General features: G+C 42.6%; 2 protein-coding genes across 2 annotated transcripts in view; one reads left to right on the top strand and one right to left on the bottom strand.

The window, feature by feature from the left end:
• TCP1 (t-complex 1) overlaps positions 1-3,472 on the top strand; it is a 7,837-nt gene extending 4,365 nt beyond the window's left edge. The window contains exons 8-12 of the mRNA XM_006868465.1: positions 855-1,030; positions 1,536-1,659; positions 1,974-2,166; positions 2,301-2,464; positions 3,160-3,472. Coding sequence (XP_006868527.1) covers positions 855-1,030; positions 1,536-1,659; positions 1,974-2,166; positions 2,301-2,464; positions 3,160-3,376 — 874 coding nt within the window. The 3' untranslated portion in view covers positions 3,377-3,472. The remainder of the gene's footprint in view (positions 1-854; positions 1,031-1,535; positions 1,660-1,973; positions 2,167-2,300; positions 2,465-3,159) is intronic.
• Positions 3,473-3,594: 122 nt separating this feature from the next.
• The window catches only part of ACAT2 (acetyl-CoA acetyltransferase 2), a 30,664-nt gene continuing 7,299 nt past the window's right edge, over positions 3,595-26,959 (bottom strand). The window contains exons 3-9 of the mRNA XM_006868484.1: positions 19,178-19,359; positions 17,178-17,295; positions 10,223-10,366; positions 7,375-7,497; positions 6,729-6,883; positions 5,226-5,336; positions 3,595-3,765 (exon numbers count right to left, since the gene is read on the bottom strand). Coding sequence (XP_006868546.1) covers positions 3,595-3,765; positions 5,226-5,336; positions 6,729-6,883; positions 7,375-7,497; positions 10,223-10,366; positions 17,178-17,295; positions 19,178-19,359 — 1,004 coding nt within the window. The remainder of the gene's footprint in view (positions 3,766-5,225; positions 5,337-6,728; positions 6,884-7,374; positions 7,498-10,222; positions 10,367-17,177; positions 17,296-19,177; positions 19,360-26,959) is intronic.

The following is a 26,959-nucleotide window of genomic DNA, read 5'->3' as shown; positions in this document are numbered from 1 at the left end:
GTTGTAGCCCCATTTTAGGTGTTCCCATCAGTTACAGGCAAAAGACGGACTTACCAGCTTTCTGTGGTGATGCTTTTGGTTATTCCTTTCTCTTTGGGAAGGATTTTTAAAAGTACCGTTACTATTTTACCTAAACCTAGATAGTGTAGTGGTTATGACCTCAGGGTCAGTAGTTCCAAACTACCAGCTGTTCCACAGGAGAGATGAGGCTTTCTGCTCCCGTATAGGTTTAGGAGACCTGGTGTGGTGCTGTGGGTTTATGTGCTGCTGGACTACAAGGTCGGTTTGAACCACAAGGTCAGTGGTTTAAGCTCACCAGCTACCTGTGGAAACTATTCAGAGTCATTATGAGTTGGAACCGCCTGGATGGCACTTACCAACACAAGAGAGAGATTTTAGAGGGTGGTGATAATGAGGTGGGGTTTTTGTTTGTTTGTTTGTTTGTTTTTTAGTTACAACATGTTTGAAAATAGGTTTCTCAGATTTGGGGCTTATGAGCCTCTTGATAGTGAAGACCAGGAACCTATTTGCTTTTGAGCACAATTGTTAGAACCATGAAACAAATTGGGGCAAAGGAGAACCAAGTGTTATACTAAAATCTTTTGCATTATCTGTTAGACTTATGTATACATCTGCAAAATAGTTTGTGAAAAATGCTTAATGGGAAGTACACTTATGGAGTCTTGGTGTGGAGTTGGATGAACACTGGTCTGCTAACCAAAGTCAGTGGTTTAAACCCACCAGCTGCTTCTCAGAAACCCTATAGAGAATCACTGTGTGGAATTAACTACATAGCACTTAAAATAAGAGTTGTATATGTAGAAACAAAAGACCAGATGTATCTTTCCTTACAGAGAGTCTGATATCACAAAGGAGAGAATTCAGAAGATCCTGGCAACTGGAGCCAATGTTATTCTAAGCACTGGGAGCATTGATGATATGTGTCTGAAGTATTTTGTGGAGGCTGGTGCAATGGCAGTTAGAAGAGTTTTAAAAAAGGATCTTAAACGCATTGCTAAAGCTTCAGGAGGTAAGTCTTCTAGCTCTCAGATGTAATCTTTAGTGCTAAGATGAGGCGGCTTCATAAAGTTCATGTTGATAAAGCCGTATTTTATAACAAGTTCAATTTGGTGAAAAATTCATGAACTAAATGTTTTTCACTTCAAAAAAATGGCATCATTCCATCTCAGGACAGCTGTTGTTGGTTGTCAGGTGCCACCGAGTCAGAACCGACTCATAGTGACCCCATGCACAGCAGAACGAAACATTGTCCGATCCTGGGCCAACCTCACTATCGCTGCCACACCTGAGTCCATCAATGATGTCACCTGGCCAATCCATCTCATTAGGGGTCTTCCTCTTTTTCTCTGACCCTCACCTTACCCAGGACAGCTACTTGCCTGGAAACCCTAAACTTGTATTAAATAAAACTGTTCTCACGAATACAATGCTTCTGAATCAAAGACAGACTACTAAAACTGAAGGAACACATGTGAAAGGACAGTTTTTTCAGATCTTTGCAATTCTCTTCTTAGCAACTGTTCTGTCAACCCTGGCCAATCTAGAAGGTGAAGAAACGTTCGAAGCTGCAATGTTGGGACAAGCTGAAGAGGTGGTACAGGAGAGAATTTGTGATGATGAACTGATTTTAGTCAAAAAGTAAGTGCTCCATTTTAAATGGGACAGCTATATGTTTCCTCACTGTTGGTAGTAGTAGAACTGGAGCATCTTCCCATTGATTTGCTGCTATTATCTATCAATGATATGAGCAGTTATACGCATGGGATAAAATATGTAGGACCTTTGTAAATTGAGATAAAGTCATCATTTTGTCTCCTTTGCATGGTCTAGACATTGTTTTTGGTCCAGTATGTCTTACGTAAGCAGGATTTTAGAAAGAATGTTTGCAGTGAATACATTGTATTGGTAGCCATCTAAAAATAGAAGTTTTAGAATGTTTTTGTTTTTAATAGCACTAAGGCTCGAACATCTGCATCTATTATCTTACGTGGGGCAAATGATTTCATGTGTGATGAAATGGAGCGCTCTTTACATGATGCTCTTTGTGTGGTGAAGAGAGTTTTGGAGTCAAAGTCTGTTGTTCCTGGTGGGGGTGCTGTGGAAGCAGCCCTTTCCATATACCTCGAAAACTATGCAACTAGCATGGTAAGAATGGTTTACTCCCAAGGTGGGAATGGGGGCAACTTTGGCCTTTTCCTTATGCCCTGAGACCTTACAACCTGAAAGATGGGGCTGTAGTCTTTCTCCTTTTGTGGCGACATCAATTGTCTTTCTTCTAGGGGTCTCGAGAACAGCTTGCCATTGCGGAGTTTGCAAGATCCCTTCTTGTGATTCCCAACACACTCGCAGTGAACGCTGCCCAAGACTCCATAGATTTGGTTGCAAAGTTAAGAGCTTTTCACAATGAGGCTCAAGTGAACCCAGAACGTAAAAACTTAAAATGGTAAGCATGCGATTTTCTGGTCATTTTCATCAACCATATACCCTAAGTGCAGTCCTGATGTGGCACTGTGGGTTAATATGTTGGACTGCAAGGTCAGCAGTTCAAACTTGGCAGCGGCTCCTCAGAAACCCTATACAGGGAGGTTGGAACTGACTCAGTATCAGTAACAACATTGTATGGTAGCCTGGTAGGAAATTCATGATAGATGATATATTCTTAGCCCTTCCTAGACCATTCAAAAATGAGACTTGTCAAATACTTTATATAAAGAAAGCATAACATCCTTTCATTGTTACCTGATAACTGAATCACAAAAGGGCAGTGAGTAGTCATAAGCATTGTTACTGAATTCCATCTGGGGTTTCCCAGGAGCAGCTGCTCCATTTGAACCACTGACCTTGCGTCCAGCACGTACCTAACTGCCACATTGTTGTTTTTGTTAAGAGGTTGATTTTAAGCTCTGCCTCTTTAAGAAAACCTGGTAGTGGACATGCTTAAGACCTGGTGTGGCTCAACTGGAAATGTTTGTAGACAGAGTTCCTTATACTAGGCTTTTCTATTCTCACTGCTTTCCTCTTAAAAGGATCTGTAAAGTCCAGGTTAACATTTGAATGGAATAGCTAAGGTTAACAATTTGTTTTTATTAGCTTTTCTGTAATAGGCTATTCAGTAGCATGTTTGTCTTCTAATTGCAGGATTGGTCTTGATTTGGTCAATGGCAAACCTCGTGATAACAAGCAAGCTGGAGTGTTTGAACCAACCATAGTTAAAGTAAAGAGTTTGAAATTTGCAACAGAAGCAGCCATCACCATTCTTCGGATTGATGATCTTATTAAACTACACCCAGAAAGTAAAGATGATAAACATGGAAGTTATGAAGATGCTGTTCACTCAGGAGCACTTGATGACTGATGTGTTTCCTCCTTTATTTATAAAATAATTGATGTTAGATGCAATTGCCTTGTACTTTGAGTATTATTAGTACACATTAAAAGTATAACAAGCTGTCAAACCTTGGGTTGTTAAAAGTATTGTCCATCCTTATTGTGGTCCTTTCTTCACACACAACTCAATACCACATCAAGTTTAAAAGGTGAGATTTGCATTTAAACATGATTAATACAAAAATTTCAGGCTCTCTGGACACACATTGCTATTCCCATCCCACCTCCGATGCACAGCGCAGCAACACCACGGCTTCCGCCGGTTCTCTCCAGTGTGTGTAACAGCGTCACAAGAATCCGACAGCCAGATGCTCCAAGGGGGTGGCCCAAGGCTATTGCCCCTCCTTGAATGTTGACCTGTGGGGTGGGAGAAGATTCATTTTAGATCACTCTGTGAACATTAAAATCTCAAATTATTTCCCCTCTCCAATTCAAATTCAATATTTCAAGTTCATACCTCTTGCCATCCCTAACTTCCCTTGTTTAAAAATAAATGGTTACAAGATAAACTGTGATACATATGCACAATGGAATATTATGCTATGCTGCAGAATAACTAGGAAGCTGCAAGCCACCACATTAACATGGATGAACCTTGAGAACATTATGTTGAGTGAAATTAGTCACAAGGAGAAATACTGTATAGGACCACTACTGTAAAAGATTACGAAAAAGAACCCATACTAAAGGTGGCGTGGGGCAGGAAGGTGGAGCACAGGGCAGGGAACAGATACAGGATAGTTTGGGTGCTGGGGAGGGGGACAATATACAAGAGAGGGGAATGGAAGAACAAAGCAAATGAGAGAACAATTAGGTTTGCATGGACTAAGTGGAACAGGTAAATATATGCACAGCCTTGGAACAGGGCTGAGATGGATTTAGACATGGTTGGAATGGGGAAAAGTGAATAATGTTAAGGTGCTTGACTGTCTTGAATCTTGGTTTTCCTTGCATTATAAAACAGCAAGGATCATTCCCACCCCCTCCATACACAGAGTAGACAGGGATGAGTAACTTGGACATTGGCTACCCAAAGTGGGGTGGCTACAAAGGCAAGAAGTGACTGGCTTACAAGCTTTTAAGAGGGAACCTAGATCCAGAGGGCATGGAGGAAGGTAGAATCTCCACTTAACAGTATTCAATCTGTCTAGGTTCAATCTGTCTAGGCGGGGCTGATCAAAGGAAATGCAGATAGGTCTCTTGTGATACAATAGTGAATAATTATAAGACTAATTGTGAGGGTTGTAACTGTAAAGGTAGACGTTTTTATAGCAAGGAGGGGAGTGATTAACTTTGCAGCCTAGGAGCTGAGGTCCCTGGGACCGTGAAAGGGAGAAGAGCGGAGAGTGGACCCTACTCACAGAAGCAGTAATGCCTGAGATGGATGCAGAGATGGTAACGTGGAGCGATGGAGCAGCTGGGGACTTTAGATCCAGAGAGGGCTGTGTGCTGACGACCTGGGGTGGGGGGTGGGGTGGGGAACAGGCCTTGTAGGATATACCCTTTGGTTGGTTGATGGAGAGGATTGTAATCATGGCAATGAAACAGTTTATGATAGGATCAATGTAAAACTAATGTTCTCACATGTAAACGATCACATAATTCACAATAAAACATTTTTAAAAATAAACGATTACAAAGAACTTTTTTTAAGAACCTAAAATGCTTTTTAATATAGGAAGTGAACTAATGTAGTCAAAAGATTTTTGCCTTAGGAAGCAAAAGTAGATGAAACCAACCCCAAATCATAGTAGAAACGTCAGTATTTCCTCACTCACTACTGTATAGGTCCAGAGCTACTGCTAGCTTACGTTTACCTTTTCTGGATTTAATCCCAGTTCTTTAGCTATTGCAACAGAGACGACTGCAAAGGCTTCATTGATTTCAAATACATCAACATCCTCCAGTGACCAACCTGCTTTTGCAACCTAAAAGAGATGAGGGGTATAGATGTCAAACAAATCAACTCGAGTTAAAACTGCTTGTAGCAGTACACACAGAAGAGGAGCATGTGACAATTTGGAAAGATCTAGAAAAACAACTTTGGTGGCGGTGTGGCATGGAGTTATCACTCATAGAGACCCTGTACAAGGTTATAGGCTATAAATCTTTACAGGAACAGAAAGCTTCATTTTTCTCCAGCAGAGCTGCTGGCAGATTCAAACTTAGCAGCCCAATTTGTAACCCGCTACACTACCAAGGATCTCATGTTTGGTAAGCTGGAGGGTCAGAGAAAAAGAGGAAGACCCCCAACGAGATGGACTGGCCAAGTGGCAGCATCGATGGACTCAAGCATGGCAACAATAGTGAGGCTGGCCTAGGATCGGGCAGTATTTCGTTCTGCTGTGCATGTCGGTACCGACATGATGGCACCTAACAACAAACACTACCAAACACATAACAACTACCAAGACTGGTGTGACACTGCGGGTTAATGTGCTAGACTGCAAAGTTTGCTTGAACTGCAAGGTTGGCAGTTCAAGCTCACCAGCCACTAATTGAAAACCCTATCCAGGGTCACTATGGGTTGGAACCGACTTGAAGGCACTTAATGACAACAAACACTACACTAAGGCAGTTCTTTACCAAGGGCCCTAGAACTGCTCAGGTCAGTCAAAATACTACTTTCAAACGCAGCCCAGAAGTAGATGTCCAAGGTAGTTAGAGGAGATGACAGCTGCCATGAGGAAATGCCCAGACACGTCCTCCAGTGAGCTGACACATTAGTGTTAGTTCCATGATCACACACACATATTGCCCTGGTGACATCAAAACATCCCTTAGAAATTCTACACATTAAGTTCTGTACCAATGACAGCTGTTACATGTATGGGCAAGGGGATACAGAATCAGTCCCCTAAAATACTAAGACAGAAATATTCTGTTTTATTGGTGGAAAAAGTACAGTAACTATTATTAAAAGCTAATTGGGAGACTTCAATAAGAAAACAAAACAATCATGGCATTTTCTGAAGTGGAAAGGAGATCTGAGCAAATGTTCAGTGAGTTAATTAAGGTAACCTTAATCTGGCGTTAAGGAGTTCCCGTAGCATAGCTGTTATGAATCGGGCTGCGAGCCACAAGGTAAGCAGTTCGAAACCACCAGAAGTTCCGCGGGTGAAAGATGAGGCCTTCTGCTCCCGTAAGGATTTACAGCCTCAGATCAGAAACCTTGTACAGGGTCGCTGTGAGTTGGAAGTGACTCCACGGCACCTAACAACAACAACAACAATCTGGCATTGCTAGTAAGCTGTCTGCTTCCACAGTGGTTGGTTATGAAAGCAGAGGGGTTTATGAACTGACAACATTATTAAACTCACAGCTTGCTTTATTGCTGGAATTGGTCCTGTTCCCATGATGGATGGGTCTACACCAACTTGTGACCAGGAAACTATGTGTGCTAAAGGTGTCAACCCACGACTGACAGCTTCAGACTTCTTCATGAGGACCACCGCAGCAGCACCATCATTGATTCCTGTAAAACATGCCCATTTATTTCTAGGGTATTGCATTCCACCTCAGCCACATCTCTGCCTTCCACCTGAAGACGCACTCAATTACATTTTGGCAGAAGCAGTACCATAATTCTACTTTACAACGGAGTTAGAAATGGTGAATTAACAGGACTCAGAACATCCCAACTGAAGAGTGGAAAGATGCCAGGAATGGGGGCAGGGAGGCCTATGAAAATGAAGTCTAGACCTTAGAGGAGGATGCGTCAGGAGCTTCTGATATTGGAACAAAGAGACAAGGGCAAACCATGGAATTTTGTAATTTCATTTTTATATCTACTTAGGCAAGCAGACAATAATCCTTTAAGTTACTGTATCAGTTATCAAAAAGATAAAATGCAAATTCTTAGAATAATCTTACATACTTAGAAAAACTGAAGTTAATAAAAGTTTGAACTGGGTAGCTGATTTGCAGAAGGTAATCTGGTCCCAGGTGACTGACAGATTAGCTAACCTGAAGCATTAGCTGGGGTAACGGTGCCTGTTCCATCTGTAAGGAAGTAAGGCTTTAGCTTGGACATTGCTTCCATGGTGCTCCCATGTCGAGGAAACTCATCTGTTTTGACTTCAGTAAGACCTGAAAAAGGAACACCAGTTACGCAGATGAGTACAGAGACAGTACTGAGCAAGTCACAGAAATCTGGTGGACTCCTCAGACATGATCCATGCTTTCAATTTGGAAGAAAGGTTTACTTTCACTTCATTTTAACAGGAGGAAAGTCCACAATAACATGACACTGATGGTATACTAAAACATCTCAGGAAGGCTCTGCTCAAAAGGGTGATTGCCTACTAGACACCTTATTTCTATTTGGGTTGACAGAGTTTTGGAAATAGCTTAGTGGTGGTGGTTACATGACATTGTGAATGTAATTCAAGTCACTTAAAACAGCAGATTTTATGTGTATTTTTACCACAAAATTTAAATTTTTTAAAAAGAGCTCAAGAGGAACACAAATTTAGATTTCCAAAGCAAGGAAATTTTGTATTCTTTTTCAAAAGTCTAAGAAACCAGATAACAAATATTTGTGGGTCTGGGATGTTTCTCTGGAATCTTCTCCAGAGCTGAAATTTCAGACCATCAACTATACTACGGTGTCCTCAGCAAATGTGTCCCCAAGGAACCAGCAAGCAAACATTTTAGAGATTTCACCCATCCGTTTCTGCTGAACAAGCATAACACCCTTTAGACCCTCTGGCTTCCATGCCAATGAACAATGTGGGGTAAACCTAGATCCACCACAAGTAAGGTGGCTTTTGCCTTTGGCTGAGATTTGTGCTAATGAGTAGGGACTGGCCAGACCAGAAGATTCGTCTGGGAGGCCAGTATCAACTAGTCTCAAGAGGAGGGTCAATCTGTCATATACAGGACTGGAGGATAAAATCCTTGACTACCTCAGTAAGCTTCCTAGTCTGAGCAGACATCTGCTCTTGGGAGGAATGCATCCCTTGGGAAATAGAAGCTACATTTTGGGAACCTTCCCAGACCTCGCTCTATGCTCTTCTTTTCATCTGCACCATTTTGGCTATCATACATCCTTAGACTCCCTCTCATGTGCTTTGTACATGGCTTGGTAAAGTAAACGGGTCTGTGGACAAGAGGAAGACCCTCAATGATACAGACTGACACAGTGGCTGCGACAATGAGCTCAAACAGCAACAATTGTAAGGATGGCGCAGGACTGGGCAGTGCTTGATTCTGTTGTATACACGGTCACTGTAAGCTGGAACTGACTCAACAGTGTCTAACAACAGTACTAAGTAGGTTATATACTTGGTGAGTTCTGAGAGCTGGTCCACAGATTTTTAGAAAACAAAGAGGTAATGAGAGCCAGCAGGTCAGAAAGTAAGATATTGTGTGGACTTCCAAGCTTATAGTTGACACCCTGAAAATGTACTGAGAAGTCAGCAGGGTAGAAGATTGGGGTGTTGTGCAGACTTCCCAAACTTGCAACTGGTCTACCTATCTGGCAGTCTGAAAGATCATTGTTGTCGTTGTAAGTATCATCAAGTCAGTTCCAAGGAGCTGCTGATGAGTTTGAACCTACGACACTGCAGTTCAAACGACCTGATGGTCCAGTACTTATCCTACCAGTGCCACACCATGACTCTAGTCTGAAGGATGGATGCCATTAATTTGTGAGCTCTGACCCTGCTCTGGGTGGCAGGGGCAGAGCGCCGCAGAGGCAGATGGCGATGAGAACGGAAAAGTGGGAAGGTGGGGACTGAGCCAATCTCTACATTTGGGGGACTGGAGTCACGTGGCTCCTTATCACACAGTTGGCAATGATAGTAAAATTTACCAACTTTACATAAGATCCAACTTCTACTGAAAAACAAACAAGGTAAAACCCAAAATGCAAAAATGATTAGTAATGATTTCCCTGGTATGTAGGATAAGCATTGGACTTATCCTGTAGGATAAGCATTGGACTGCTAGCATGCTGACTATAAGATACACAGTTCAAACCCACCAGTCACTTTCAGAAACCCTATACAGGATCACTATGAATCAAAACTGACTCAATGACACTTGACAACAAAGATTTCCATTGGACTTAACAATTGGTGAGCTTGCTTCATACCCAAAGGCAGATCATATCATTCTGTGCAGTCAAGTTTGGCTTCCCTTTACAGATTATTTCCTTCTCAAGTGTTTAAATACTCTTTCAAAAATTCATTTCCACATCATTCTACATAGGATCTCTCACAGTGGTTGCTCTTCATGGTGTACATGAAGTTCTGTAATGCACCTGACAGGCCATGAGACATCCTGACTTCTGAGGAATGTAGTCGGAGGGAGGGCTATGAGTTAAGTCATAAGACTGTGCTACTTACAGCATATCAGGTAAGGGAGTGTCAAGGCCAATCTAGACATGAGAGAAGTCAGGCATCAATAAGGAAATTGGACCAACACACTCCATACTAGATAATGACCAAGTGACCCAAAAAGATTCACTTTCGAGAAATCTAAATGTTAAGATGCATACAGAAGCAACAGGATGTAATGGAAGGTCACCACTAAAGAGAAATGACCTGTAGGAGTGGCAGGTAATTGCAGCCTCCTAATAACCGTTAACAACCAATACTCCAGTTTCTCATGTATAAGCACATCATCAGCCTTGGACACTCTGGAACCACAAGTGTCTGCTGACAGTTTCCCATGATTCCCCAGTCCCAACTCCATATTCAGAAGTATCCAGGTACATCTTTGCTGTGAAAGATAGAACTTAACAATTGTTCTGGCCTCGAAAAACACTACTAAATATTCTTTCAGATATTATTCTTATCCGTGAGCCCACCTTTTCTAGAAGATATAAACACTGGAACGATCTCTTTGTCGAAATGGCCAGCTTTCTGGGCACTCTCTGTCCTGTTTTGAGACCGAACTGCAATCTTGTCTTGATCTTCTCTACTCACTTGCCATTTTTTGGCTATGTTTTCAGCTGGGGTAAAAAAAGAGACAAAAACAAAAACAAAAAGCAAAACAGACATTTTCACAAATTGGCTCCCAGTAACTCAAGTTTTTCACATTTAAACAGGCATTGACAATTCTGCACGAGCAGGTTCACAAATGTGCATGTGCTCTATGGCAATCTATGAATAGCAATGAATATCGCAGTGTCCCAGTGACTCCTGGGAAGTCAGTGTCTTTTTTTCTCTCATAGGGCTGCCATAACAAACTACCCCAAAACTATGTGGCTTAAAGAAAATGTATGGTCTCACACACATTTTGGAGGCTAGAAGGCCATTCAGGATGGCAGCAGAGCTATGATCTCTGAAGACTCTTAGGAAAGATCCTTCCTGGACTCTCTGGCTCCCCCTAGTAGCTCCTGGTTTATAGCTCCTTGGTTTATAGATTGCACCACTTAGTCTCTACATGGCATCTGCCCTCTGTCACCATGTCTCTGTCTCCTCTTAACAACAGTCATAATGACAAAGACCCACCTTAACTTTAGTACTTCAAAGAGTACTTTTAAACAAGGTCTCAATCAAGAGATTTTGGGGACTGAGATGTTAACATATCGAACCTATAACACATTCCTTTGCCTTCTTTCCATATCACTTGAAACTTACAGAAATGTTCCTTATGCAGATGCACCAATCATTTGTATTTGGTTCCGTTGTCTTTCTCTTTCTCGGAACCACATCAAAGTTGGAGGTGCCATGCTCTGTAACTCCCAAATTCCAACTTCAGCACATCTATCTGCCCAAAGCGCAGTCACTACCTTACATAAGCAGTTATATCAAAACCAGGAAATTTAACCTCATTACAATACAGCCATGCCAGTGTACAATGTCACTTAGGACAACATCTAACCCCATATGCGTTGTCCCAACCCCTGTAAAGCCTATCAAATGACAAATCTGAGGTACCTACAATGGTTCATAGTAAGAAACAGGCACTACTTTGCAGGAAGTATCAAAACATAACTGTGTTATTGTGTTAAGTATGTTTTAATATATCTGGAAGCATTTTATGCATAGAAAGCTACAATATACAGTAAAACAACCATCAGCTGACATCAGGTACAAATGATGCTGAACTGCTGCCACTTAAATACAAATTCAACTGAAAGAAAGGTTGAGGGTAGAATTCGTTCATAATCTGGGGTCTGCCTGTATATAATAATGGTGCTTATGTGACATCTGTAATTACAAACCACATGACTGTAACATCTATTAAATCCTTAGTCCACATTCAAACATCTTTTTCTGTTGTCTCAATACAGCTCTTTCATTTGTTCCGTCCAGGAGCTAATCCAGGATCATACATTTTCATCTGATACAGTTCGTCAGACTGTCTTTGTATGTGACAGCGTTAGTTTTCTAGTGCTGCTATAACAAACTCCCTAAGTGGGTGGCTTAAACGAATTTACTTTCTCTTACAGCTTGGTGTTGTTGCTAAATTTCCAACTCATAGTCTATAGGACTTCCCAAAAGCAACTAGCGAGTTTGAATCGCCATTTTTGTGATTAAAACCAACTTTGCAGCCCACTGCTGAGAAAGAAAGACTCTTAAATTCAGGGTGTGATGTCAGTCTCTGGGGGAAGACATTCCATTCTGGCTCTCAGAGAAAGCCCTTGTTACTTTTCAGCTTCTGTTCCTTAGTGATCTTCATGTGGCCTGGCAGGTATTTTCTCCCATTCTTGTTTGCTTGCTTCTGTGTCTAACCTGCTCCTTTCATATCCCAAAAATCACTGGCCTAAAATACCCCTATACACTCTGGTAGCGTAGTGGTTACAAATCAGGCTGCTAACCTCAGGGTCAGCAGTTCGAAACTACCAGCTGTTCCACAGGAGAAAGATGAGGCTTTCTGCTCCCATAAAGATTTCAGCCTTGGAAACCCTATACAGGATCGCTGTAAGTCAGAACTGACTCCACGGTACATAACAACAACACCGTCACTCCTGGTGGGAACCCTGGTGTGGTACCTTAGGGTAAGCACTTGACCTTATGGTTGATTTGATCCACAAGGTCGGTGGTTCAAACTTACCAGCAGCCTCAGAAACTAGACGGGGTCACTGTGAGTTGGAACCAACTCTACGGTACCTGACAGACACTCCTGGTAGGTACTGCAGGATAAGCACTCCACTATAAGTTCGGTTTGAACCACAAGGTCAGAACCTTAAATTCATCAGCTGTTCCTCGGAAACCCTATACAGGGTCATTATGGGTCAGAACAGACTCTGCAGTACTTAACAACACACTGATACGGCTTCATTAACTTAACAAAGAGCCCCCCATTCCCAGACTACATACACATATATAATGAGGTTAGTATTCCAGCACGTGCTTTGAAGAACACAATTCAACCCACAGTACATGTTTTGAGGAACAAAATTAAATCCACAACACTGACCCTGATACTTCTGAAGAAAATGAGTCTGTTCTTTTGTGGAATGTCCCCTAAGTTGGGAATGTCTAATGTTTTCTCCAATAATGCTGGAGATCTCATGACATAATTTTCCAAGATCACTGACTTGTTCATTACAAATATCTTTTGTAAACAACCTAACCAGATGGAATACACAGAAATCAAATTCACTCCATCTGGGGGAAGATAACAGTAGAAAACCTCCTCCTATCATCAGTCAAAACTAGGCAAGGGATAGACTATGGAACAAACCATCAATTACTCACATGCAAGTTCAGGCTGAAGATGAAGAAAACTAAAACAAGCCCACTACAGCCAAAATATGACCTTGAACATTGTTGTTGTTGTTGTTAAGTGCAACTGAGTCGGTTCTGACCCACAGCAACCCTGTCTAGGGTTTCCAAGGAGTGGCTGGTGAGCTTGAACCAAAGACCCTACAGTTCAAGCCAACATTACAGTCCAGTGCATTAAACCATATCAACACACCAGGACTCCTGACCTTGAACATACCTCATCTAAATTTAGAGACCATCACAATAACTGATTTGATAAATAAGACACTTAATGACAGAAGACCAGAGTTGTGGTATGACATCAAGAACATCACACAGGAAGTAAGCAAAAGGTCATTAAAAAGACAAGAAACAAGAATAAGACCAAAAGGGATGTCAGAAGAGACTCTGAAACTCTCCAGCCTAGAGATGCTACAGCAACTGGAAAAACATGAGGACATAAAAGAACTGAATAGAAAATTTCAAAGGGCAGCTTGACAAAACACAAATATTATAATGAAACGTGAAAAAATCTGGAGTTAGAAAAACAAGAGGGAAGAATACGCTCAGCATTTCTCAAACTGAGGGAATTGCTGAGAGTGAAGAGGACTTAAAATACTGATGAGGATCACAGATTATATATATAGCCTTTGGTATGGGTTGCACCGCAATGTAAAGAAAACAAAAATCCTCACCACTGGACCAATAAATAACATCAAGGTAGATGGGGAAAAGATTGAAATTGTCAAAGACAACCATCAACCACAGTCAAAAAATCAAACGACTTATAGCATTAGGCCAATCTGAAGCACAAGACCTCACTAGAGTGTTCAAGAACAAAGATGTCAGTTTGAGGACTGAGGAAGTGCACCTGACCCAAGCCATGGTATTTTCAATAAACTTGGATGCGTGTGAAAGTTAGACAAACAATAAGGAAGACTGCTGAAGAATTGATGCATTTACATTATAGTATTGGAAGACAATATTAAAAGTACCATAGACTGCTGGGGCCAACTGCCACCTCTGACAATTGGCTATTCTCCGCGACCCGCGCGGAGAGATTACACCCGAGTAGGAGCGACGGGAGATTAGAAATAAAAGGAAGAAACAAATGAAATTAAGAAAAATTGGGACCAGGTAGACCATAGCAGTTGGCGCCCAACGTGGGGCCCAAGTACAGGGAAACTCTTAATCCAGAGGAGACACTCTGATTGCATGCAGTCAGATAAGGTACAGAGTGAGTTAGAGTGTAAAATACGGGATATTTAGGGCCAAAGGAACACCCGTTGTTTGTAGATACGTTATTGAGGGCCAGAGGAACTCCTGGTTAAAGGTGTTCAACTTGCTCAATTTTTAGATTTTGTACAAGATATCTGTCCCTGGTTCCCAAAGGAAGGGACTGTAAATATGGATATGTGGGAGAAGAACGGAAGTAGCATGCTCGGTATACTGCTGAAGGGTCTGATAAGATACCACTTCATACATTTTCTCTCTGGATGCTTACGTGTGATAGTTTAGACCCCCGGCCTGAATCTGAAAGAGTGCCTGTAATTCACAACTTGAACTTGCAGAGCATTTGCAGCAGACAGTGCAGGGATGTGAAGAACTACAGTTGCCTGAGTCATCAGCGCCACAGAAGGAAGAGTCGGGAGAAGAGGGAGCCTCCACTTGTCCCCCAAACTGTTCGTTAAAGGAACAAAGGGACCCAGAAGCGGAGGGCTCTGACTCAGACTGGGAGAAAAAATCAGAGCTATGTGCCTCTCGGTTGGCTACGTTATCTCTGGCCAAGGCAAGTGCTGTCAGCACGAAACCGACAGTGCTGGGTTTAATGCCAAAAGTGAGAGAGCAGTTATCTTGTGCTCTGCATGTTTTTTCTCCAGTTCAGAAGGCTTTGAGAGAAGCAAGGATAGCGGGAAAGAAAAGTTATCAGCCTCTGTGATTGTAACTTCCAACACACATCAGCAGAGAGATTTATGAAGGTTAGTTGCCGCCCTGGGAATAATTAATCAAACCAGTGCAAGCATAAAAGATCTTGGGGGGGGGCGGACAAACTGCTCATTACATGTATGCCTGTATTCAGGCCCCCAATGTACTGGTTACAGAATCAGTCACTATTTCATATGCAGCGGGACATTATATTGTAAATTGTGTTTCATGCAACCCTCACCCAATATTTCATCTTGACTTTGCACTGGACCATAGAATTAGTCCCCTCCATTCCAACCTTAGGACTTACGGCCTTAGAGAATGGGATCTGGTGTTGATAGTTCCAGTTTTTCTCCCAGTTCCACCCTGGTTAATGGGCTGGGTTAGGATATGAGAAATGAAGGTTTGTTATTTCAGAGCAAATGGTTGACTGAGCAGTTGGAAGTGAGCAAGAGACATGTTGGTGTGATGAGTGTGTGGATGCTGTTCAGGGTGGCTGGGGCTTACTGTTCCTTCACTGGGAAGGACGCTTCCAAAAGAGGATGTCTTTTTGGCAGGAAAGAGTTGTGAGACAGAGGACAGACCACGTGTGACAAGCTTGGAGAGAGTTTGGAATTTGGAGTTTTGTCCTTGTTAAGAAAGAGTAAGTCCCGCTTACTGCATGCATCAAAACACCAAATGTTATTCTTTTCCCTGCCCCCAGCACCTCTCCTTGAGCTGTGTATAAAATAAACTCGCTGCCTTGGTAGGTGTCACAGTATCTCCATCAATAGACCACCAAAAGGACAAACCAATCTTTGTTTTGTACAGCTAGAATGCTCCTTAGAGGCAAGGATGGCCACTTCATCTCTCAGACTTCAGACATATCATCAGAAGGGACCAGTCCCTAGAGCATGGTATCATGCTTAGTAAAATGGAGGGTCAGAGAAAAAGAGGAAGACCCCCAATGAGATGGACTGACACAGTGGCAGCAGCAATGGGCTCAAGCATAGCAGCGATTGTGAGGTTGTTTCATTCTGTGGAGCACAGGGTCACTATGAGTAGATATGGACTCGATGGCACCTACAAACAAGTATTTCCTCATGGGTTACATTTAACAAAAGGCAGGCAGGGCGACACAGACTGATGCTGTGTTGGTCTCAGCGCATCGTCTAATCAGACACACTTGATGCCAGTGTCTCTCAAGTGACATGAATTTGATCACTTGGTTAAAAACAAATCCACCAGGTATCCCACTGTCCAATTACTATCCTTCCATTAATAATCAATAAGAAATTTATAAATTCACTGAACCGTCAAATAATTTCAGATTATTAAAAATAGTCTTCTTCATTAAATTCTCACCCCATTAATATAACTCATTCAGGATTTTCTAACTCCAATATTCCTTCTAAACATTATCAACCTGCATTCTTGCGTAAAGGAGAGCTTCCCTTCTTGGGCATTTACTCAGTTATTTACATCAGTATGCTCCCAATGTGTGTTTATTTTAACAATTATTGATTGATTACGGTCATGGTTTATTCTCTAACATACATGTTATTTTTTGAAGCAGCTTTAGGTTTACCCAAAATGATGCAGACAGTACAGACAGTTCCCATTTGCCCTCTTTCTCCCCAGCACTGTCTCCTATTATTAACACACTGCATTTGCATAGTGCATTTGTTACAATTGATGGACTGCTATTAATTTATTAACTGGAGTCTGTAATTTACATTAGGGCTCACTGTTATACATGTCACACGAGTTTTGACAGATGCATATGGCCTATGTCCAATCTGACAGTATCATAGAGTTCATTCCCCTAAAAATGCCCTGTGCGCCACCTGTTCATCCCTCCCCTCTCTTTCCTCTAACCCCGGCATCATTATTTATTTTGATTCCCAACATGTGGGCAGTGGGAGTCCCTCGAAACTGACTCCTACGTTCTTTTGACACGCCATCAGGGTAAGTACGTCCTTATTTTTGGCCATTTTGTCCCAGTGCTGGAATGAGGCATTTCTCTAAGGAACTTTAGTCCTTTTAGTGGAGAATGAGAATTAGAAACAAAGGACTGGGTGTGACACCTGCTTCTGGTCATAGGTGCAGACCTCTGTGTAGACAGACAGACCATGGAGAGCACACATACTTCTTCACATAAGCTACAGTAAGTCACCATACATGCAGCAATGTCTGCCTCACCTGTAACACCCATGTGATAGCTGTGAAAAGCATCGGTGAGACCATCACAGAGTATACTGTCAAGCAGAGGCGTCTCGCCCATCCTGACTCCTGTTCTCAAGTGGATCAAGTGAGGAGCCTGGAAACGAGAAATAACAAGTGGATTGGAGTTTAGTTGGAATGAGTCCTTTCCGTAGAATCCCACTCAAACTCATCCGCAACATTTCCTCAGTTGTCATCCCGTCTCCCCTCTTCCTTCCCATTCTATGAGAATTCCAGGAGTTAGCCGACTACTCTCCCTGCCTATTGTGGGAACCCAGTACTCTCCTCATTTCCACGTCTCCGTCAAAACCTCTCCATGCTGTGTCTCAGCTCCTTAACCAACCAAAACTTGTCATCAAGTCGATTCAGACTCGTGGAGACCCCAAGGGCCTGAGTCCAACTGCCCGACAGTGTTTCTTCAGCTATAATCTTTACAGGGATACACTGCCAGCTCTCTCTCCCTTCAAATAAGAACCACTGACCGGTCTTTCGGTGAGCAGCCCAGCATTTAACCTACGGACCCCCAAGGCCTCCTCTCCTAGTTCCTTAAGACTAACTATTTTTCCAAGAAGGCTGAAGAGATGCCAACAATGTATTCATTTTGATGGGAAACTTAATACCTACAGTGAGATTTATCAGGCAGTCTAATTAACTGATGGGGACGGATTTCTGGGTATTGAGTCCTGTTAACTCTCACTAACTCAATAGCAGCTATATGAAGGCGCTTCAGAAAGTTCGTGGAAAAATGGAATTAAAAGGTACTAGAATTTTTCCTGAACTTTTCCAAGACCCTTTATAATATAGTAGAAAGTACTGAACTTGGAGTAAGAAAAGGTGCACTAGAATCCCACATTGCCCATATGGAGTCCCTGGCAGACACAAATGGCTAAAAACTTCACACCACCCAAATGGATGGCGCTTCAAACCCATCCAGAGATGCCTTGAAAAGACAGTACTGGCAAGCTGCTTTCAAAAGATCACAGCTTTGAGAACCCTGGGGAGCATTCTACTGTCACAGGGCGACGCCATGAGTCTGCACCAACCCAACAGTAGCTGCCACTACCACCTATAGGGCAGATGTGCGACTTCCAAAAGATCACATGTATGAAATCACCTGGTATCCTCAATAGCTAATAGTTGGGCAAAAATTCATTACACGGGGATACTACCGTTTTATAGTCATCAATAAAGAACAAGTTAATACAATGTCAAATGGAAAAAACAGATTATAGTTCTATAAAAATTGAGTGTGCATATTGCAACATACGGTTTGCAACATATGAACAATAAAAGTTATTTGAAATGGTGGCATTCAAGAAAAAAATCACCTAGAAGAATAAAACACAAACATTAGTCTAAGTCTGAAAGCTCCCACTGGAACCAGGGGTGGTTTGCTACTATCAGCCTACCTGCTCCTGAGACTCACCAGCGACTGGGCTAAGTTAGCTCTGACTTAGGGTCCCCGAGTGTGGCGCTGCTGGGCTGCCTCGGTGGGGAACAGGGATATGCTGTTTCTGTGCCCGCTAGCAGTTTCAGGAATGGAACTGGTTGAAACACATTCCACCCAACACCCTGACTGAAGACCGGCCCATTCACAGGTCACTCTTCTTACACTCCCATAAGGTCAGCAAAGACTGGTCCCTGGGGTCCTTGCCATTTGTAAGAAAAATGGCACCATCTTATTCTGACTTTCCCTCACAAGAAATTCTAAGAAAGGGATTCAATGACTAACACTATAGGCTGAACCCTGAACTCTGTTGTGCTTCAGCACAGCGATATTTTAGAAACAATATGTTCTGTTCCAATGTGCTGGTTGACAGGTTTTTCTCATCTTTCTTGTAAAACAGCGAACTTCAAGTAGTACTTGAAACTTGGTTGATTTGTCTGTCTGCTTACTCTTTGGCTTACTCCGTACTCCACTACGGCACAGGGAGTTTATGAACCAAGGTCAGTGGGAACCGTCTCCTCAGAAGCCTTACCTTGCTCATGTTTTCCATACCACCTGCGACGACAATGCTGGAGTCTCCTGTCCCTACAGACTGCGCTGCCAGGCACACAGCTTTCAGGCCTGACCCACAGATCATCTGGCAGCTCCACGCTGGGACAGTGTAAGGGATTCCTGCCCCCACACTGGCTTGTCGAACGGGATTCTGGCCACAACCTGGAAGAAGCACAGATGCCTCTTAGCAACCGAGGAGGATGTCAGAAGGTCCTGGGTCTCCGGCCACTTCTGACAGTACAGAGGCTACTTTAGTTCCCAAGAGGCACAGGCCTATGAGCCACTACATCACACACACTCAAGCCTTTGAACACATACTGTCTTGTAATGCTAATTGCTGGGTGAGACAAATGGTTGTTAGGCACTTGACTACTAACTGGCATATTAGTGGTCCAAACCTACCCAGAGGCACTATAAAAGAAAGGCTGGCCATCTGCTTCTGGAAGGTCAGCCTTAAACTGTATGGAGCAGTTCTATACACACACGGGGGTCCCCGTGAGTTGGAATCAACTTGATGGCCACTGACTTGGTTTTATCATACTGCTCTCTAATTACTTCATTCTATGCTTTCTACTGTCTTCCCTAAAGATGAAGATAATCTAACAGACATTAGGAATACTGACTGAAGTAATACTAGGGGAAGCACTTTAAAGGGCTGTTGTTGTTAAGTGTCATCAAGTCAGTTCCAACTCACAGTGACCATGTCTAGGGTTTCCAAGGAGTGGCTGGTAGCTTTGAACTATTGACCTTGCGGTCCAGTGCCATACCAGAACTAGTCCACAACTAAAGTAGCTATTCTTTTTAGTACTGATTGTGTGGAAGATTTTGCAGGAGAGACACATGGAAGAAGATAGCAGACACTCCACTTAAATATGCTCCACAATCGAGCAGTGAGTTGAGAGGGCCTTGGAGAATCATGAGAAAGTGGTGTAGTTTATACCAGACACGAATCGACAGCATTTAACAACAAAGACAAGTTGAAAAGGGAGAATTAAGGAGATGAAACTACACAAAAGGAACTAAAATCCTACAAAATAAATACACAGAAAAATGGGGCAGGTCTCAGAAAAACTAGTAACTGATTGCTGTTGTAAGGAGCTCTGGTAGCATACTGGTTACAAATCGAGCCATGAACCGCAAGGTCAGCAGTTCAAAACTACCAGCTGTTCCGCGGGAGAAAGATGAGGCTTTCTCCTCTTGTAAAGATTTACAGCCTCAGAAACCCTGTACAGGGTCACTATGAGTCGGTTCTGATTCCACGGCACATCACCACCACCACCACAGTGACTAATAGTGACCCTATGCACAACAGAAGGAAACACTGCGTGGTCCTGGGCCTGAGCCCATTGCTGTCACCACTATGTTATTTCATCTCGCTGAGTGTCTTCCTCTTTCATGCCTATCCTCCACTTACCCAAACATGATAACCTTCTAGAGTGATTGGTCCCTCCTGATAAGTCCGAAGTATGAGAGATGACATCTGGCCATCCCGGTTTCCAAGGAGCACTCTGACTGTACTTCTTCCAACAAAGATCTGTTTGTTCTTTTGGCAGCCCTTGGTACTTTCAATACTTTCCTCCAACACTGTAATTCAAATGCATCAATTCTACGATATTTCTTATTCACTGTCCAACTTTCACATGTACATGAGATTACTGAAAATACCATGGCTTGGCTCAGGGGCACCTTAGTCCTCAAGCTGACATCTTTGCTCTTCAACACTTTAAAGAGATCTTGTGCAGATTCCCCTAATGCAGTACATCGTTTGGTTTCTTGACTGCTGCGTCCAACAGTGTTGATGGTTGATCCAAGCAAAACGAAATTACTTGACAAATTCAATCTTTTCTCCATTTATATGGATGTTCTTTATTGGTCCAGTAGTGAGGATTTTTGTTTCCTTTATACTGAGATGTAATCCATACCGAAGGCTGTGGTCTTTGATCTTTATCCAGTATTTTAAGTCCTTTTTGCTTTCAGCAAGCAAGGTTGTACCATCTGCCCATCATAGATTGCTAATGAGTCTTCCTCCAATTCTGATGCCACATTTTTCTTCATATAATCCAGTTTCTTGAATTATTTGCTCGTTACACAGACTGAATAAGTATGGTGAAAGAATACAATCCTGGCGCATATCTTTTCCTAATCTTAAACCATTTGGTGGTCCCTTGCTCCATTTGAATAACTGCCTCTTGGTCTATGTACAGGTTCCTCATGAGTACAATTATGTGTTCTGGAAAACTCATATTTTGCAATGTTTTCCGTAGTTTCTCATGATCCACACAATCGAAAGTTCTGCATAGTCGATAAAACACAGGTAATGGTATCCCTCGCTCCATGTCCTCTTCTGAATCCAGCTTGAAACTCTGGTTCTCTGCCAATGTACGGTTGCAGCCAATTCTGTACTACCTTTAGTAAAACTTTATTCTCATGGGAAATCAATGGCATTGTCATGATGTCCACATTCCACTGGGTCATCTCATTGGAATGGGCACAAATACAGATCTCTTCCGGTCAATTGGCCAGGTACTTATCTTGCAAATTTTTTGGCGTAGATAAGTTGAATGATTTCAATTTGTATTACATCTATTTCTAGTGCCTTGTTCTTTGCAAATGACTTCAATGAACCTTGGACTTCTTCAGAATCACTGGCTCTTGATCGTATGTTACACCTGCTGAAATGACTGAACATCGACCATTTCTTTTTGATACACTGACTCTGTGTATTTATTCCACCTTCTTTTGATGTTTTCTGCATCCTTCAATATTCTGCCCAAAGAATCCCTCAATACTACAAGTCAAGGTTTCAATTTTTTCTTCAATTCCCTTAGCTTGAAAGATGCTAAGTGTGTTCTTCCCTTTTGTTTTTCTAACTCCAGGTTTTTGCACATTTCATTGTAATATTTGACTTTGTCTTCTTGAGCTGACCTTTGAATTCTTCTGTTTAGCTCTTGTATGTCCTCACTTCTTCCATTTGTTTTTGAATCTCTACACTGGAAAGCAAGTTTCAGAGCCTCTTCTGACATCCATGATGGTCTTTTCCTTCTTTCTCGTCTTCTTAATGACCTTTGCTTTCTTCCTGTATGATGTACTTGATGTTATCCCACAACTCTTTTCGTCTTTGATGTTTAGTGTCTAATGCATCAAATCTGTTCTTCAGATGAGCTTTAAATTCAGGAGGGATATATGCAAGGGCAAATTTTGGCTCTCATGGACTTGTTTTAATTTTCTTCAGCTTCAGCCTGAATTTGCATATAAGCAATTGATGATCTGTTCCACAGTCTGCTCCCAGCCTTGTTTTGGCTCATGATATGGAGCTTTTCTACCATCTCTTTCCACAGATGTAGTCACCTGATTTCTGTGCATTCTACCTGGTGAGGTCCATGTGTATAGTCATCATTTATTTTGTTTAAAAAAGATATTCTAATAAACAAGTCATTGGTCTTGCAAAATCCTATCATGTGATCTCCAGCATCATTCCTATTTTCCAATTACTCATCCTTTCTCTGTTTCCAACCTTTGTAATTTAATCACCAATCATTACCAATACATCCTGACTGCATGTTTGATCAATATTAGGCTGAAGAAGTTGACAGAATTCTTCAATTACATCAGCACTGGCTTTAGTGTTGGTACTTACATTTGAATAATAGTAGTATTAACTGATCTTCCTTGTAGGTATATGGATAGTATCCTACAACAGACAGCATTGTACTTCATGAATGATCTTGATGTATTCTTTTTGATAAGGAATGCATCACCATTCCTCTTCAATTTGTCATTCCCGGCATAGTAAAAACATGTGGTTGTCAGATTCAAAATGGCTGATAGAAATCCATTTCATCTCATTAATGCCTAGGATATCAATGTTTATGCGTTCCACTTCATTTTTGACATTTTACAATTTTCCTAGTTTCATACTTTGTACATTCCAAGTTTCTATTATGAAAGGATATTTCCACTGCTTCTCTTCATTTTGAATTGTGTCCTATCAGCAAATGACAGTCTTGAGGGCTTTACTTCATTCATGTCATCACGGTCAACTCTACTTTGAGGAGGTAGCTCTTCCCCAGTTGCATTTTGAGTGTCTTCCACCCTGAGGGACTCATTTTCCGGCACTGTATCTGACAATATTCTGGTGCTCTTCATCATGTTTCAATATTCAATAATGTGGTGCTGACAGTATTTCACTGCTAGTCATAAGATTTTCAGTGACTAAATATTTGTATGTAGTCCATCCTCCTCTCCTTCCTTCTAGTCTGTCATCGTCTGGAAGCTCAGCTGAAACTTGTCCACCATGGGTGACCCTGTTGTCATTGTTGTTATGTGCTGTGGAGTCAGTTCCGACTCATAGCGACCCTGTCTGTACAGGGTTTCTGAAGCTGTAAATCTTTACGGGACCAGAAAGCCTCACCTTTCTCCCATGGAATAGCTGGTAGTTTCAAACTGCTAACCGTGAGATTAGCAGCCCAATTCATAACCACTACACTACCAGATATTTAAAATACCTGCTGATATTTAAAATACCTATGGCATAGCTTCCAGAATCACAGCAGCATGCAAGCCACCACAGTACGACAAACTGACACAAAAGTGGTTAAATAGTAACTGATTAAGAACACTCAAAGTCACTGGTCTAAACACCAAGCAGGAATCAGAAATGAGATGTGACTGCTCTCCTCACTCCTCTCCCTCTGGTGCAGGGACAGCCCTGGCCCTCTGTGAGCAGCATCAAGTGTAAAACCTGGCTTACTGCCGCACATCTGGGACCTTTCAGCAGTGCCTCCACAGGAGTTTCTCCAGAGGTCAGCTCAGCAGGCCCTCAGAAAGAAGACTGGTGACAGGCAAGAGCCCAGGAGCATGGAGTACAAAGGCACCATGAGCTGTTAAGACAGCTAGCAAACTGGCCCCAGGAATTGATACAGGGGGCTACTCACCTCCATAGACATGCACCTGGATTACCACACAAAGAATCTGTGATCTTTACCTGGAAGCTAGAAGTCTTGCTAACAACTCTAGGCCCAACTAGACTGAGCCAATAGGGTCTTCCACCCTGGAAGCCAGACTGAGCCTATAGGGTCTTCCACTCTGGAAGCCCAGCTACATGTGGAGAAAGAAGTAAGCAAGTAAAGCACAAAGAAATAATAAGGCAACAAAGACAGGATAACCCCTAGTATGCTGTACTGTGAATGACTTATTAAGCCCCTAACAACCAGTCACTGTAGTCTACAATAAATGGTTGGGTGGGGTTATGCAAATGAGGTGCTGGTGGCCTACCAAGAAAGATTGAGTAACTTACTAATAATGTAAATAAGGTGAATGGCACCTTAGTGGAGGTGGGGCCATGCAAATAAGGTATATGGAACTCTAATGCTCCCTTAAGGAGCTCTGGTAGCTACTAACCTCAAGGTCAGTATTTTGAAACTACCAGCTGCTCAGCGGGAGAAAGATGAGGCTTTTTGCTCCCATAAAGATTTACAGCTTCAGATACCCTATACAAGGTCGCAATAAGTCAGAACTGACTCCACAGCACAAAACCACCACCACCAATAAAAGGACTGGTCAGCTTGGCCATTCTGCTGAGCTTCAAAGGAGCCATAGCAAAGATGAAAAAGGAGGCCTTCACAAGCACCAAGAAAGGAGCATCCTTTGGACTGAGGATCCGTTAGCAGCCCAGAGAAAACAAGCTGAGCCCCTTTGGGCAGGAAGCTTATTGGTAGATGATTGGGCCTCTAAGCACTTTATCAGCAAAGCCACAAGCTTTGTAACACTTGCTCAAAAAGTACAAGGACCAGAGAGAGGACTGCCTGTGGGTACACCCGAGAAGAGAAGAGGCTATCCATATTAAAGAACTATATTCTGAGTATTTCTGCTTCCTCAATTGTAACTTGTTACGCTTCCCTAATGACCCCCCAACTGTGAGTATGGTCTGTGGGTTCTGTGTGACCTCTGCAAGGAATTACCAAATCCAGCAGAGAAAGAGAGCTCTACGGGAGGGGCAGTTACTTTCAGAATTAGTAAAAAACGACTGGAGGGTGGAGGCATGTCTGAACTCCACCCCCCAGCAATTGGCCTTGGGCTGTTGATTTCTCCATTCACCGTCCCACTCAGGAAGTCAGAGGAGGGCAGATGCCTCATCCACACCATTACAGTAGGCATCAGAAGCAGGATTCTTTACATGTGAAGCTGCAAAAAGACAGAAGACTGTCTTTTTTTTCTAACTTTGTCCTGTTTAAGGCTTAATAAAAGCATCTCCATAGAACATATTTAAATCTAGGTCTTTTTCCCTGGCAGTTGAAACTTGAGCCTCACAGGGAAACTCAATCAGGAAATCAGCATTTGAAAAGACATGCAGACCTACCCAGAACTGTAGCGAACAGGAGATTTGCATTTGAAGGAAGGACCTGCAGAAAAAAAATGACTGTTTTGCTCTTTGAATTACCAGCAAGCTATTTACCATTGGATGCATCATCAAGGCAGAAGTCAGTGCCCATCAGAACCCACTTCCAGGATTGGCAGGTTAAAGGGGGCTGGCAAGTGGCCTAGTTTGCTGGCTGGTGGTGACCACCCTGGTCCACTTAAAAGTAGGTTAGGTGCAGCAACAAAAGCCTGAGTTGGGATATGCTGTGTAAGAAAGGCAAGGGGGGGAGAAGACTCAAAAACTAATAGAACAAAGCTGATTCCCATTCCAGAGGCACTGGCCAGACATTTGTATCTCCTTTCTCCAACCTTTCTCCAACCATCCCTCCGCCCTCCTTCTCTGCTTCTGTTAGGTTCAATAATTTGTTTCAATAGCCACACAGAACTCATAGACAATACTCACAATTAAAGGGTTTACCACAGGATCAACTTGGAAGTAATAGGAACAACTCAGTTCCTAGGTCAGGATAGCCTCTTCTCAGCTGTGCCTGTAGGACTCTTGGCCCAAGAGGCCCGGCACTGTCTTGCTTTGGTTGTGTTGCGCCCCACTCCACTAACAAGCCTCCTGTCCGATGGCCCTCAGCTTTTTGATTCAGTGAGGCAGGAAACGCACTTAGCCGTCTCCTGATTCTGCTGTTTCTGTGCTGCAGTCTCTCTCTGCCACTGCTTCTCACCATCTCTCATCTCTAGTGTTATAGCTCTGGCTCTTAGGAGTCAAGGGTATTCTTATTGAGTGAACAGAGGTCCAAAGGGCACATTCGTCTTCCTTCTCTTGGTAGTTAACGATGTTCCCCTCTGTTGCCTTTGTTGTTGTTGCCAAGTGCTGTCCAGTCCGTTCCAACTCATAGTGACCCTGTCTACAGTTTCTGAGAAGCAGATAGTGGGTTTGAACCATTGATCTTTTAGTTAGAAGTCCAGGGCTTATCCTACAGTGCCAACAAGGCCTTTGGGATGGTTCATTTTAAGTCTAGCATAATGACAAAGTTGACCAAGCCTCTCACTAGGAATCCAGAAACTTTCCTAGCATGATTCCACCCCCCACAAGAATGCCATACATCTTTACTTACATTATTAGCAAGCTATCCAATCCCTGTTGCTGTTGTTGTTAGGTGCCATTAAGTCGGTACCGACTCATGGGGACCTTATGCACAGCAGAACGAAACACTGCTCCATCCTGGGCCAACCTCACTAATGCTGACACGCTTGAGCACATTGATGCTGTCACTTGGCCAATCCATCTCGCCGGGGGGTCTTCCTCTTTTTCTCTGACCTGCCACCTTACCAAACATGATATCCTTCTCCAGTGACTGGTCCCTCCTGACAATATGTCCAAAGTATGAGAGAC

The sequence above is a fragment of the Chrysochloris asiatica genome, unplaced genomic scaffold (assembly GCF_000296735.1).
Source record: "Chrysochloris asiatica unplaced genomic scaffold, ChrAsi1.0 scaffold00117, whole genome shotgun sequence".
Classification (NCBI taxonomy): Eukaryota; Metazoa; Chordata; class Mammalia; order Afrosoricida; family Chrysochloridae; genus Chrysochloris; species Chrysochloris asiatica.
This window is presented reverse-complemented; position numbering and strand designations above follow the sequence as displayed.